Genomic DNA, 16,430 nt, shown 5'->3' with positions numbered 1-16,430 from the left:
TCAGTAATAATATGATATGCATCTAAATCACTAACTCAAAAAGCATTAATAATAGCTTTAAAAAAAAAAGTTCTTAAGTCCTGGCAGTTGAATTGTAAAGCCTAATGGCATTGGGGAGTATTGACCTCTTCATCCTGTCTGAGGAGCATTGCATCGACAGTAACCTGTCGCTGAAACTGCTTCTCTGTCTCTGGATGGTGCTATGTAGAGGATGTTCAGGGTTTTCCATAATTGACCGTAGCCTACTCAGCGCCCTTCGCTCAGCTACCGATGTTAAACTCTCCAGTACTTTGCCCACGACAGAGCCCGCCTTCCTTATCAGCTTATTAAGACGTGAGGCGTCCTTCTTCTTAATGCTTCCTCCCCAACACGCCACCACAAAGAAGAGGGCGCTCTCAACAACTGACCTATAGAACATCTTCAGCATCTCACTGTAGTCCACTATCCAATCCACCATGTGAGAGTCTACTCCCATCTCCGTTAGTTTGTGCTTTAAGATCTTGGGCTGGATGGTGTTAAAGGCACTAGAGAAGTCAAGGAATGTAATCCTCACAGCACAACTGACCCCATCTAGGTGAGAGAGTGATTTGTGCAGCAAATACGTGATAGCATCCTCCACTCCCACCTTCTCCTTATACGCAAACTGAAGCGGATCCCGGGCGTGCCGATCTTCAAAAGCTTCTCGATCTTCAATCTTCCCACTAGATTTAGCTACCTTATATAACTTTCTTTTTAGTCGTATACTTTGCTTTATTTCTTTACTTAGCCACGGATAACTATTTTTTCTTTTACACCCTTTTTTCTTCAGTGGAATATATTTTTCTTGATAGTTGTAAAATAACTCCTTAAATATACACCACTGATCAAGTACCGATCTACCCTTTAATCTATTTTCCCAATCCATCTTAAGCAATTCCGCTCTCATACCATCATAGTCTCCTTTATTTAAGCTCAGTACGCTTGTTTGAGATCCAACCCTCTCATCCTCTAATTGAATATGGAATTCGACCATGTTATGGTCACTCATTCCAAGGGGATCCTTTACTAGGACATTTTTTATTAGTCCCGTCTCATTACACAGGACCAGATCTAAGACTGCTTGCCCCCTTGTCAGCTCAGTAACGTATTGTTCAAGGAACCCATCCCGAATACACTCAATAAACTCTTCTTCAAGGCTGCCGTGTCCGACTTGATTAGTCCAGTCAATATGAAAGTTAAAATCCCCCATAATTATAGCTGTTCCCTTATTACAAGCCCCAACTATTTCCTGATTTATGCTCCGACCAACTGAGTTACAGCTGTTTGGAGGCCTATAGACTACTCCCACCACTGCTTTTTTCCCTTTACTATTTCTTATTTCTACCCAAATTGTTTCGTTATCCTGATCCTTTGAGCCAATATCATTTCGCTTTATTGCAGTGATTTCTTGCTTTATTAACATAGCCACCCCACCTCCTTTTCCTTCTTGCCTGTCTCTCCTAATTGTCGAATACCCTTGTATGTTTAATTCCCAGTCCTGGTCACCCTGCAGCCATGTTTCCGTAATTGCCACAATATCATAACCATACGTAATTATTTGTACCGTCAACTCATCAATTTTATTCCTAATACTACGTGCATTCAAATAAAGGACTTTCAAATATGTTTGACACTTAATTCCTACCTTTTCCTTTTGTACAACTTTACGCTTATCTCCGTACATTCTTTCCCCTCCTGACACACTCTGTCTTTTTATTCCTCCACTTTTACCTACATCCATTACCTTCTCCATTGTCTTCTTAATTATTTGCTCTCTAGAATCCTCCCCCCCACTCCCCACATCACCTCCCAGCTCCTCACTTCAACTCATTTTCCCCGCCCATGCTTGGCTTCACCCATAACCTTCTAGCTTGCACTCCTTCCTCTCCCCCTCAGCTTCTTCCCCCTTCCTTTCCAGACGTGGTGAAGAAACTTGCCCCGAAACGTTGAATTTTTATTCCTTTCCATAGATCAGGGGTTCCTAACCTGGAGTCCATGGCATAAAAAGGTTTGGGAACCCCTGTGTAAATGTTGTCTGACCTGCTGAGTTCCTCCAGCACTTTGTATGTGTTGCTCCTTCTTCAGTTTGCCTAGGCTCAGCCCAGAGATTCCTGTGAATTTTTGAGAAAGTTCCCCTTCCTCGAGTAAAAATTTTGAGCATATCCTTGAATCTTTTTCTCTGTTCACCTGATAGCTTCTTTCTATAACTGAGCTTGGAAGAAAGTTTTGGAAGTCTGGTGTCATTAAATGACCCTCCCTCCCAATGCTGACCACTCAGGCCTCAGTACAGGGGATTTTGGCATGGGAGAGGATTCTGCTGTGGGCTCACTTACTCTTCCAGTGAACTTGGAAGATTTTACAGAAGTAGTAGTGGTGGTATTTTTCCCAGTGCTTGAGGGGCTGGCACAATAGCCAGTGCAGGTGACCCAGGTTCAATTCCCGTTGCTGTCTGGAAGGAGTTTTTACATTTTCCCCATGACTGCGTGGGCTCCCTCTGCATTTTCCATTTTTCTTCCACATTTCAAAGGCGTATGAGTTACTAGACTAAGTGGCCACGTGGGTCCGGTTAGGCCAGAAGGGCGTGTCACCGTGCTGTAACTGAATAAAAATACAGTTCTTGCTGTATGCAATCTAGAAGCACAAAGGAGTACAGAGATCACTGCTGTCCAGTAGACCACAGGTTTTGTGCCAGGTGCTAAGTCTTGATTTTCCAATACTTCTTTCCTCAATCAACTAAAGGATGTACTGGTACATTTAAGGCGATGATGAGATTGTAGTTAGTTTCTTGGCAACCTGCTCCGCAGCTGATCTACCCCCACGGCGTGGGAACAGGAACATGATGATCAGCGCTAGGCCCCGATAATATAGCAACAATCCTAGAAATAATCCATCACCAATTACTTAGGTTCATTTCCTTTGAAGGAAATGTTTTAAGGATGCCTTTATGCTCAAATGGAAATTTAATGCTTTCTAAATTTGTGATCTACCAGCATCCATCCATATTTCATGAGGACTAAAGTGAAATTATGGACTCCACATAATCTCCTTTACATCTGTTTAACAGTGTCAGGATAGAGCCATGTTGATAAACAAAGTGCACTTGTGGTTTCTACACTTGGATCTCAAATTTCTGTGTTGATTTCTTTTTTTTAATTTTACTTATGAATTATAGTTGGACTGGTGATTTGGTTCATATGGATGAAATAATCATGGGATCGAGATCAGGCCTGTGTAAATGATATCAAAATAACTGCATTTTCATTGAGTCCAATAATCCAAATCAGGTGAAAATGGTTTGACTGTCTGATGTGCTTAGTTAACTTGAGAAATTGCAATAACTGTACTTGTTAACATTTCTTTGATGTAGGAGCTAGAAAGACAGTACTCTCCCACTTGCTGGTCGCACCGTATGGACAGGACTACGGTAATAGAATCCCACATCAAAGAAACTGCTGAAGGTTAGCTGTGCGATGGGTATATACAACAAACAGTTACGTTTTTGAAACATAAATGTTTTGTTACATTGGATGAACTCTATTCTACATTAAGTACTGTAACATCTGATCAACTGCGTTTGGTATACAAGTGCTTAGTGACAAGCCACCAGAACGGCTGAAGAATAGCAGCAAATGGTAGACAACAGCAAATTAATCTCAAGATAGTACCCAGTGACATATAAGCCGTTTGATAATAAATTTACCTTGACTTGCTTTGACTTTAACTTTGAGAAAGAATTTATGTCGTTCAAAGTTCAAAGGAAATTTATTAACTAAGTATCTACACGTGTCACCATATACAACCCTGAGATTCACTTTCTTGTGGGCACACTCAACAAATCTAAAGAATAGTAAACATGACAGATCAATGATAGATCAACTAGAACACAGAAGACAACAAACTGTGCAAATGCAAATATAAGTAAATAGCAAAAATTATCGAGAACGTGAGATGAAGAGTCCTTGAAAGTGGGAAAGTGGGAAGTGGTAGTGGGAACATTTCAATAATGGGGCAAGTGAAGTTGAGTAAAGTTATCCCCTCCAGTTCAAGAGCCTGATGGTTGAGGAGTAATCACTGTTTTTGTACTGGTGGTATGAGTGTGATTTATCATTTCTGCTCTTATTTTGCAGAGACTGATATTGATGTTGTAACTTTTCAATTTTTAACAACATGAAATTCTGCAGATGCTGGAAATAGAGCAACACACACACACACACTGTAATGCTGTATTCTCTCCCCTACCACCATCTTCTTATTGTCATTTCTTCCCCCTTCTTTTCCAGTCCTGATGAAGGGCCTCAGCCTGAAACATCGACTATTTATTATTCTCCATAGATGCTGCCTGACCTGCTGAGTTCCTCCAGCACTTTGTGTGTGTTGCTCTCAATTTTCAACAAACAAGATTTGAACATATTTAATTGTTTCTGGGATGTAGGCAATATTGCTTGTTTGTTATAGGTGGTCATTTAAGAAACAACTAAAAAATGGGGATGGTCAACATTTGCACATTGGCTGGTGCATCCTGTATGTAAATGGGACATAGGCTGTTGTATAAGTTAATAATATGTTATGCCCTTTCTTAGGAATAATTTTGCTGGCCTGGCCAATAAAGGTGGAGACCAGGCCAATCTGAATGAGTCCAGGATAGTTTTGATATTGTCCTCACTGACTAACTAGACTCTGAAAATTCACACTCGACCCTCAACTGCACTTTATTTTACTCGTGCACAAGGAGAACAGCATGGTCCCTGTCACCACACTGTTCTGAAGTCTGAACAGAGAAATGCCATTTTTATGCAGAATTGACTGGCAATTACCGATATTGACCATTTGGTAAACTGTGTATGTTTGAATTCCTTACTTTCCAGTTCAATAATCATTCATAATCATCATCATCATTATGCGCTGTGTCGTATCATGGTCTTCCACTTGTCTTTAATCTGAGAAGTTCCAATAAACTCTTCAAAACTTTTGCCTGTCCATCCCTTGAATGTCATGAATGTCATGCGCTGTCAGCCGCACCTTTTTCTTCCAACACATTGTCCCGTCACTGCAAGATGTTCGAGCTTCTCTTTCCTCAGTACAGTACCTGTCCCAGAAATTACAGCTGCCGTTTCCTGATTGATGGTATCAGCTCTATTCTTATTCCAGCTTTTCACACTTCCTCAATAGAGATGTTAAAAGTCATTGAAACTTTGAAGTGAGTAAAATTGTCCCTTAGTTGGCGTGTGTTCCTTAAATTCTTCCAGTACATTCTTCTCTCGTCTCCAGACTCCTGCTGTGCAAAGGGAACTTCCTACTGGATCACCGACAGGTGGTAAGGATGGGCTCCCTCACCTTAGTCCCTCTGATCCTGAACACAGGTGCCCCCCAGGGTTGTGTTCTGAGTCTCCTTCTCTACTCCTTTTACATCCACGACTGTACTGCCACACACAGCTCCAACTGCTGATCAAATTCGCAGATGATACGACTTCGATTGGCCTTATTTCTAGCGTGATGAGACACCTTACAGAGGAGAGGCTGACACCCCGACACAGTGGTGCCAGGATAGCTACCTGTCCTTCAATGTCCCAAAAATACAACAGAGCTGATTGTGGATTACAGGAGGAACGGAGACAGGCTCACTCTGATCAACATCAATGGGTCCGCAGTTGAGAGGGTGAGTAGTTTCAAGTTCCTCAGTATACACATCACCGAAGATCTTGCCTGGACTGTATGATGCACCATCAATAACTCACTCTGAGACGTAAGAAGCGAGATATCGGCTTTTATTGACTGGAAGAATGAACAACACTACATCCTGGAGAATGAGGCCAGGCTCAGGCCTCAATCGCCTTTATACAGGGGTCTGTGGGAGGAGCCACAGGAGCAGTCCAGACAGGTATATATAGTTCACCACACTGTACATACCGACCGTGTGGCCATTAGACTTTTAAATTCACTTGTCTGTACATTGCAATGGAGTCATAAGGCAAAGATTTTTACTCCCTCACGTTGTGGGATGGATGAAAGGTTTAAATAAATTCAAAAAAAAATTCTATGCCCTTTAAAGACCTTTCTTACCTGGGCTGTCTGCCCTATATCTGCAATCTATCCCTGCCTTGCTGCAGTTTCTACGATATCACCTGATAAACAGAGGAGCCAGGATTTTGCAGGTTAGAGGCAACTACCTTCAGCTCTTTGCCAGTCTTTGAGATAAATCAAAACTTACCTTGGATTGATCATCCCATTGGAAATTTTCATTTACGAGCCTTACCCCTAACAAACCCTGCTCATTGGAAGATCAACTGATAATCAATCACTTACTTTTGGAAAGGACCCCCTGGTAGGTAAATCTGATAGATTCCCTCCCATAGAACATAGAGTGTAGAAGAATACCGCTAGGGTAAAGAACGGCCCGCTGGAACCAACCTAATGAAGGAACTAAGTTTCTCCAACAACATTCATGGATGCTTGTTTGCTGACGTTGGACTACATTGTGACTGCAGTCCCTCAGTATATCTGGACGTTTTTAATGAACTATGCACCCCCAGGGCTCTCTGTTCTTGTATTATTTTAGAACAGTATCCACTAGATTCTATCGCTTCTTGCCATTCTTCCATCCAAACTGTAACATTTCACATCCTTCAGCGTATAATTTCATCTGTTACTTATCTGCACACTTCACCAATCTGTCTTTATATCGTTGAAGTCTTTTCCTATCCTCCTGAGTGATGTGTGACCTGCAAATCTCAGAAACTGTTTCCAGCACATGCAAATACAACTCACTAAAGGACACATACTCCATCACTCTATATTCAGATAGGCAGAGGACATGATGCCCAAGTTTGGGGACTCTGCTGTGCACTTCCCTGCAGTCCGAAGAGCAGCCTTTCACTAAATATTGTTTATTATTATTATTTAACTTTGATCAAATCTGAGCAGCATGTCAGCGTAGTGGTTAGCACAATACTTTACAGTACCAGCAACCTGGGTTCAATTCCCGCCGCTCTCCGTGAGGTTCGTATGTTCTCCCTGTAACCACGTGGGTTTCCTCTGGGTGTTCCAGTTTCCTCCCACAGTTCAAGGACGGACCAACCGGTAGGTTAATTGGTCTTTGTAAATTGTTCCATGATCAGGCTAGGGTTAAATCGGGGGTGGGGGGGGGGGGTTGCTGGGCAACTGGAAGGGCCTGTTCTGCGCTGTATCTCAATACATGAAAAATATAGAACATAGAAAATTGTATCTTAGTGCTCATTAAAAGCAGCAGGGTTCTTAAAAGAGAATTAGTGTAACAATAGATTGTTTTCTCTTTAACACTTAGGCACCATTAAAGGTCGCAAAGAAGCTCAAACTAAGTTAGATGAAGCCTATGGACAAGAGGATTGTGAAAAATTAGATATTTATCTACCTCCAAACCCAGCAACAGGTTTGTAGAACAACATATTCCAGTAATGCAGCTTTAGCATAATGCTGAGTTATTCAGGATACTTGCTGCTGTTTTCTGATTCAAGATTCAAGGTTGTTTATTGTCGATCAGTACCACAAGTGTAAAAGAGATGGAAATGATTGTTGCTGCAGGTCTAAAGCAACATAAAAGAACACAATAAAACATATAATAAATGTAACACAATACAAGGAAATCTGCAGATGCCAGAAATCCAAAGCATCAATAAATACAAATACACAAGATAAACTTTTTTTACATAGACTGATTGTACACACAGTACACAACGAGACGGCAGGTACAGGAGTGCCTGTTCATCGGGTGACTCTGAGCAGGGTGAGTGGGATCCTTCATGATATTGCTAGCCTTTTTTCCAGCACCTTTATGTGTGTATATGTCCTTGATGGCAGATAGGCTGGTGCTGGGGATGCATTGGGCAGTTTTGGCCACCTGTTGTAGAGCTCTCTTGTCCACTGCAGTTCTTGGTGCATAGAGATAAAAGGCCTGGAAAAATGGGCCTCTAACTCTAATTTCCTTTTAATATTGCAGCTTCGGCTCTGCTCATCTACTTTCACGGGGGGTATTGGCAGACGCTGAGGTGAGTTCTGAAAGACAGTGCTGCACTTGTGTATACACAGTCTCATCCATCTGCTCAGTCAGTGCCAATGTTCTGTATGTGTGGTGAACTACATTATACCTGTCTGGACACGCCCCCCCTGCTGACTGCTCCTGTGGCTCCTCCCACAGACCCCGGTATAAAGGCAATTGGAGGCACTGCTCCTCCCTCAGTCTCCAGGATGTTGTGTGGTGGTCTCTTGCTGCTGACAGTGCTTTCTCTTCCAGCTAATAAAATTGACACAGTATGTCCCCTCTCAGGCTGGAGGAGCAACACCTCATATCGTGTCCGGGTAGCCTCCAACCTGATGACATGAACATTGATTTCTCTCACTTCTGGTAACTCAACCCTCCCTCATCCGTTCCCAATTCTGACTCCACTCTTAACTTTTCTCTTCTCCTCACCTGCCTTTTCCCTCCCCCTTCCCTTTCTCCCAAGGTCCACTCTCCTCTGCTATCAGATTCCTCCTTCTACTGCTCTTTTACCTTTTCCACCCATCACCCCCAGCTTCTTACTTCACCCCCTCCCCCACCCACCTGGCTTTACCCATCATCTTCTAACTGGTACTGCTTCCTGTCCCCCCACCTTCTTATTCCGGCTTCTTCCCCCTTCCTTTCCCATCCCAATGAAAAAAACTACTGATGGTGCATATTCTATTTATCTTTCCCCCTTTCCCTACAATTTAAACAATTCCCTACCCAAACATGCCGAAATAATGCTGTTGCTGTATCTGGTGCTCCCAGTGCAGCCATCGGTATACCCATCATATACCAGAGGGCGATGGTCCACACTTCATCCATTTCCCCAGATACAGCCTGACTGCCAAGTTCCTCTAGCATGTAGTATGTGCTACTCTGGATTTCCGGCATCTGCAGAATCTCTTGTGCTACTGTATGTCCACTTCCTTTGCTCTCTTACTGCCCATTATTACCTCTGGTATTTAAGGCAACAATGAAGGTCCTCCATCTGTCCCTGTCCTCGGCCACTCAGAAGTAGGATTCTCCATTGTTGTTTCCATAACAGTTTTATTTTACCGGTCAGGGTTGTTAGCTCTGAGCTGAACCCCCAAACCTGGAGGACTGGTGGACCACTCTTAGTCTGGCCTCTACACTTTGACCTGTTTGGCATGGATGACCCTACCAAGAGCCAAAGCCCTGATTCCAGCCAGCATAGCTCTCCAGGTTATTGAGGCACGCAAGCCTCCAAACCACAAGGTTGTGATCCTCTTGGAGGTCCACTTCCTTTGCTATGCCTTTTTGAGTGAGAGGTGAGTGAGGGAGGGGGGAAATAAGAACCTCAACGGATTCTTCAGTCCTTTTGTACCATAGTTAGAGTGCAATAAACAAAGGAGCGCTTAAAAATAATCCTTTTATTGTGTTTAGCTGTCACTAACTGGTGCTGTGGTGATCAGACACTGAGATTAGTTACAATGATACTGGTGTTCAAAGGCAAACTACAGCAGATGCTTGAAATTTTAAATTAAACAGAAATTGGAGAAAACTATCAGCAGGTCAGCAGGATCTGTGGAGAAATAAACTGAGTTGAAATGTCACGTCAATGAATTTTCATCAGAACGGGAATATTCTGTACGTCCTGCTCCCCCTCTCTATGATTTAAACATTTCCCTGCACAAACTTGCCTCAGTAATGCTACTACTGTATCTGGTACTCCTGGTGTCGCCTCCTCTACATCGGTGAGACCCAACATATATTGGGGGCAACTTTGTCCAGCTCCGTCCGCTATTAAAGGTGGAATTTCCCAGTGGCCACCCAATTCAATTTGACTTTCTATTCCCATTCTGTCATGTTGGTCCATGGCCTCTTCTACTGCCACAAAGAGGCCGTACTCAAGTTGGAGGAGCAACACCTGATGGTTCCAATCATAAACAAGAGAAAGCCTGCAGACGCTGGAAATCTAAGCAACACACACAAAATGTTGGAGGAACTCAGCAGGCCAGGCAGCATTCCTGATGAAGGGTCTCGGTCTGAAACATCGAGTGTGTGTGTTTCGTTTCAAAGGGAGTAATGAAAACAAGATACTAATGTCTAGAATATCTAGATCAGGGGTTCTTAACCATGGACCCTTTTGGCAGTCCAGTGAATCTGATGGTCCTTGTCAAAATAATGTATTTAAATCTATGAAATTAAAATACAGAAGAAGCCAATTATATTGAAATATACTTATCAAATTACAAATGTTTGTATTTCAAAAAATTAGTGATATAGTAATATATATGCTTCTGTATTAATGCATTAAAAACAAGGCTATACATTTGATACCTACGTATAGTGGCAGGTCTAATAACTACCCTAATTTCAAAGTAGTGATGAGTGTGCCGTAAATGATATTTTGAGATATTTGTAACAATTGAAAATTGTAATATGAAAATATCTGTGATTTCTATTGGTGACAAAGCCACAGATACGGCTAATACTACTGTAGTTTGTTGCCTACATTCGTAATTGCAGGAAATGCTAAATTTCAGTTACAGGTTAGTGAAAATAAAGATGTAAATTTTTTTCCATCCAAGTTCACAGACCCTCTGGAATCTATACATGGACCCTCAGTTAAGAACCCCTGATCTAGATTATCAGTCTTGATGAAGGGTGTCGGCCTGAAATGTCAACTGTTTATTCCTCTCCATTGATGCTGCCTGACCTGCTGAGCTCCTCCAGCATTTTGTGTGTGTTTGCTGGATTTCCAGCATTTGTAGAATCTCTTGTGTTTATAAATTAAGCAGTCACACTTTGGCAACTAGGTTCTTTTTGGATCACATTTCTACATTTGTAAAGTGAAATAGATCAAGAGATTGAGGAAAGTCTCAGGAAAATTTGCAGCTGCTCTGTTAGCAATCTTCTGCAAGTGATAGGATAGTGGGAAAAAAAACAGCAGTTTGAAAACAACCAATTTTTTTTTATAAACACAAGAGATTCTGCTGATGCCTAAAATCCAGAGCAACATACACATAAAATGCTGAAGGAACTCAGCAGGTCAGGGAGCATCTATGGAGAGGAATGAAGAGTCGATATTTCATCCTGATGAAGAGTTTCCGCAGGAACATTGACTGCTTATTAATTTCCATAGATGCTGCCTGATCTGCTGCGTTCCTCAGGCATTTTTTGTGTGTTAAAATGGATTTGTCACTGTAGATACAACTATTTTGGAGGATGCTTTTTAATTAATGGAGAAAGTTGGTGAAACTTTGCACACAGTGGACTAATGAGTGAACCAGATGACAAACTATCAGGATTTCAAACAGGCATGAAAATTTAAAGTGTTAGTCCCAGTTAAAAATAAACACAAGAGATTCTGTGGATGCTGAAAATTGAAGCAACACACTCTAAGTGCTAGAAGAGAATCAATTTTAAGTATTAATCAAAGTCAAAATTTTAAATAGAGAAGAAGTTGTGTTACATGGGACTAAAGTGAAGTAAGAATAATTTCAATATATCTATCTATTTATTTAGTTAGCAACAGTGCAGAATAGGCCATTCCCCCTTCTAGCTGTGCTGCATGGGAATCCCCAGATTTAATCCTTGCCTAATCATAGGACAACTTACCATGACCAATTAACCTACCAACCAGCATGCCTTTGGACTGTGGGAGGAAACCAGAGCACCCAGAATAAACCCACGTGGCCACGGGGAGAGCGTCCTTACTGACAGCGGTGGGAATCGGACCTGGGTGGCTGGTACTGTAAAGTGTTATCTAATGACTAGGCTACTGTGCCGCCCCAATCAAACTGGCATGGGTAAAATCTAAGATGGTAATGGATTTATTTACCATAAGAGATGACTTAATTCTGGGAATGGCACCCTTATGGAACAGCTTGTAATGTAGTGTAGTCAACACTAATGTTGTGAAGATTTCTGATTCATGGAGAGATAGTCGTAGAACCATACAGCACAGAATATAGGCTCTTTGGCCAAACTGGTCCACTCTGATCAAGACTCCCATCTAAGCAAGTACCATTTGGGCCATACCCTTTTAAACCAGGGGCTCCCAACCTTTTTTATGCCTTGGACCAATACCATTAGGCAAGAGAACCATGCATTAGGGTTGGGAACCCCTGTTTGAAACTTTCCTGAATCCTATTTACAAGGCCAGGTCTGGAGGACTTGAGTTATAAGGTAAGGTGAATTGGTTAGGACTGTATTCTTTAGAATGTATCAGACTGAGAGGAGATTTGATAGAGGTATACAAAATTATGAGGGGTAAAGATACAGTAAGTGCATGCAGGCTTTTTCCACTGAGGTCGGGAGAGACTACAACCAGAGGTCATGGGTTAAGGGTGAAAGGTGAAAAGTTTAAGGAGAACATGAGGGGAAACTTCTTCACTCAGAGGGTCGTGAGAGTGGGGAATGAGCTGCCAGCACAAGTGGTGCATGCAAGCTCAATTTTAACGTTTAAGTGAAGTTTGGAAAGGTACATGGATGGCAGGGGCATGGAGGGATATGATCCCGGTGTAGGTTGATGGAAGTAGGCAGTTTAAATGGTTTCAGCATGGACTAGATGGGCCAAAGGGCCCAATTCTGTTCTGTACTTTTTTATGACTCTATACTCCTGTCCAACTGTCTTTTCCAAGTTGCTATTGTATCTGCCTCAACCACCTCCTCTGGTGCTTTATTCTATGCTCATTCCTATTTGTGGTCTGCACATAAATCATCCATTTGGGGAAGACCTGTATAACATTTAAATAAATATTTCCATTACATACTTATCTATATGTATTCCTGTATGTAAAATGAAATCAAATCTTCAGAAAGAGGTGATGTGGGATCGGAAGATGTAGAATCCTTGTGGGTAGAGTTAAGAAACTACAAGTGTAAAAAGACCCTGATGAGAGTTATATACATGCTTCTGAATGGTAGCCAGGATGTGCGATACAAATTACAATGGGAGGTTAAAAAAAACCATTTTAAGAGGAATGTTACAATACTCATGGGGGATTTCAACGTGCAGGTAGATTGGGAAAATTAGGTTGGTGCTGGATCCCGAGAGTGGGAATTTGTAGAATGCTAATGACATGCCTTTTTAGAGCAACTTGTGGTTGAGCCCACTAGGGGAAAGGCTATTCTGATCTGGGTGTTGTGTAATGAATCAGGGAGATTTGATTAGGGAGATTAAGGTAAAGAAACCCTTAGGAGTCATTGATCATAATATGATAGAACTCACTCTGCAGTTTAAGAGGAAGATAAAGTCAGATGTATCAGTATTACAGAGGAGTAAAGAGAATTACAGAGAGGAACTGGCCAAAGATGATTGGAAGGGGTCACCAGCAGGGATGAGAGTAGAACAGCAATGGCTGGAGTTTCTGAGGGCTATTCGAAGATACAGGATAGATGCATCCCAAACATAAAGAAGTGCTCGAAAGGGAGGATGAGGCAACAGTGGCTGATAAATAAGGCAAAGACAGCATAAAAGCAAAAGAGAGAACGTACAGTATAGCAAAAAATAGTGGGAAGTTAGAGGATGGGGAAGCTTTTAAAAACCAACAGAAGGCAATTTAAAAAGCCGTAAGCAGAGAAAAGATGAAATATGAAGGTAAGCTACCAAAGATAAGTAAGATAAAAAAAGAAACCAGAATTTTTTTCAGATATATAAAGAGTAAAAGAGAGGTGAGAGGGGATATTGGACCGCTGGAAAGTGACGCCCGAGAGGTAGTAATGGGGGACAAAGAAATGGCGGATGAACTTAATAAGTACTTTGCGTCAATCTTCACTGTGGAAGGCACTAGCAGTATGACAGAAATTTGAGAGTGTCAGGGAGCAGAAGTGAATGTACTTGCTATTACTAAGGAGAAGGTGCTCGGGAAGCTGAACGATCTGAAGATAGTTAAGGAGCAGATGGTCTCAGGCTCTGAAAGAGGTGGCTGAAGAGATTGCAGAGGCATTACTAATGATCTTTCAAGAATCACTAGATTCTGGATTGGTTCCAGAGGACTGGAAAATTGCAAATATCACTTCACTCTTTAAGGATGGAGAGAGACAGAAGAAAGTAAGTTATAAGCTAGTTAGCTTGACTTCAGTAGTTGGGAAGATGTTGGAGTCCATTATTAAGGATGAGGTTTTGGGGCAGTTGGAGGCACATGATAAAATACGGCAAAGTCAGCTTGAGGAAATCTGCCTGCCAAATCTGTTAAAATTCTTTGGGAAATAACAGGCAGGATAGACAAAGGAGAATCAACAGAATGTTGCTTACCTGGATATTCAGAAGACCTTTGACAAGGTGCCACACACGAGGCTGCTTAATAAGATAAGAACTAGTGGTATAACAGGAAATATACCAGTATGGATAGAAGATTGCCTGACTGGCAGAAGGCAAAGAGTAGTGAAAAGGGAGACCTTTCCTGGTTGGCTGCTGGTGATTCGTGGTGTTCTGCATGGGCCAGGGTTAGAACTGCTACTTTTCACATTGTATGTCATTGAGTTGGATGACAGAATTGGTAACTTTGTAGCCAAGTTTGCGGACAATACAAAGATAGGTGGAGGGGCAGGTAGTGCTGAGGAAGTGGAGAATCTGCAGAAGGACTTAGACAGATTGGGAGAATGGGAAAAGGTGTGGGAGATGGAATAAGTGTAGGGAAATCTATAGTCATGTACTTTGGTAGAAGAAATAAAGACATAGACTATTTTCTATACAGGGAGAATTTTCAAAAATTAGAAGCATAAAGGAACTTAGGAGTTCTTGTGCAGGATTCCCTGAAGGTTATTTACAGGTTAAGTCAGTGGTAAGGAAGGTAAGTGCAATGTTCACATTAATTTCAAGAGTACTAGAAAGTAAGAGCAAGAATGTAAAGAAGCTTTACAAAGCATTGGTCAGACTGCACTAGGAGGATTGTAAGTGGTTTTGGGCCCCTTATCTAAGAAAGAATGTGCTGACATTGGAGATGGTCCAGAGGAAGTTCACAGGAATTATTCCAGGAATGAAAGGGTTAATGTGCGAGGAGTGTTTGATACCTCTGGGCCTGTGCTCACTGGATTTCGGAAGGGGGGGGGGGGAGATCTCTTTGAAACCACTGAATGTGGAGACATCTTCATATAGTGGGTGAGTCTAGGATCAGACGGCATAGATTCAGAATAATGTCCGTTTAGAGCAGAGGTGAGGAGAAATTGCTTTAGCCAGAGGTAGTGAATTTGTGGAATTCATTGCTACAGATGGCTGTTGGAGGACAAGTCATTGAATATATTTAAAGCAGAGGTTGACAGTCAGGGCATCAAAAGTTATAGGGAGAAGGCAGGAGAATGGAATTCAAAGGAGTAAAAAACCAGCCATGATGGAATGATGGAGCAGTCTTGATGGGCTGAATGGCCTAATTCTGCTCCTGTGTCTCATGGTCTTCTATTCTGAAAGATCAAATATTAGTTTAATATGTATTAATATGATAATATTTACAAACTTTCTATCCCCAACTTTCTAACAGCTTCTATCCCATTATTATAAGATTAGTGAATGGTTCCCAGTACAATATAAAGAACTCTTGACTCATAATCTGCCTTGGTATGGCCTTGCCCTTGTTGTCCGCCTGCAACTGCAGTTTCTCTTCAACCGCAACACTTTATTCTTCAGTCTGTTATTGCTTTCCCCTCAAGGCATGGATGTGATGAACCAATCTGTATGGATGGCATGCAAAACCATGTTTTTCACTTACCTTGGTGCAAGGTGACAATAGTGAAGCAAAAAAATTCAAATCTAAAATGGGTCTTCACAGCCTGGACTGCACAAACACAAGTGACTGTAAATGGTATACGTTGAACTATCATAGTTGACATTTGCTAATACCAAAAATAAATAAAACACTTAATTAAATCTACATCACTTTTTCATAGCAAAGACTTGTCTGGTTTCATGGTGCCTCCACTGGTTAAAGCTGGAGTAATCATCGTTGCCATTGACTACGTACTTGCACCAAAAGGTAAGTCCAATTCAGACTCTTAATGGAGAAGGAAATTCCACATTTTTCATGGGATTTTTATATTTTTATGTTTTATATTTTAAATGTTTATCTTGCAGCACTTTGCTGCTGATTTTAAAACCACACATAGCACGGGGGCGTAGATACCAAATATTTGCCAGTAGTTATGTTGTTGTAAAAGATTAACTCAGGCAATAAAAGTTAAAATTAAGCTTCAATTCTCATCTATTGGTTTTCTCCCTTTATTGCCTTTACTGTCATTATTTCTAATGAATTTTATTGTAATTATTTCATAACCATTTTACAATGCTTATTACAACCATGTTCAAAAGATTCTGCGTGCAAAATCTCTACTTCCACTTTAAACGAGTCCAATAAAGGAGCCATTGATCTTTAAAAACAAAAGCTCCAAACTCTAGTGTGGGGCTATTACAAGAGATTTGTTTATGTGCTGGACA

At 41.5% G+C, this 16,430-nt stretch overlaps 1 protein-coding gene across 6 annotated transcripts in view; it reads left to right on the top strand.

Annotated features, from left to right (window-relative positions):
• Positions 1-16,430, top strand: part of afmid (arylformamidase) — a 63,417-nt gene that overhangs the window by 25,413 nt on the left and 21,574 nt on the right. For all 6 annotated transcript variants that reach the window (XM_073026268.1, XM_073026266.1, XM_073026265.1 and 3 more), the window contains 4 exons: positions 3,386-3,476; positions 7,319-7,423; positions 7,991-8,039; positions 15,887-15,972. In XM_073026268.1, coding sequence (XP_072882369.1) covers positions 3,386-3,476; positions 7,319-7,423; positions 7,991-8,039; positions 15,887-15,972 — 331 coding nt within the window. The remainder of the gene's footprint in view (positions 1-3,385; positions 3,477-7,318; positions 7,424-7,990; positions 8,040-15,886; positions 15,973-16,430) is intronic.

Source organism: Hemitrygon akajei, chromosome 22 (assembly GCF_048418815.1).
Source record: "Hemitrygon akajei chromosome 22, sHemAka1.3, whole genome shotgun sequence".
NCBI classification, from domain to species: domain Eukaryota; kingdom Metazoa; phylum Chordata; class Chondrichthyes; order Myliobatiformes; family Dasyatidae; genus Hemitrygon; species Hemitrygon akajei.
The sequence above is the reverse complement of the archived record's forward strand: the minus strand, read 5'-3'. Positions and strand labels throughout refer to the sequence as shown.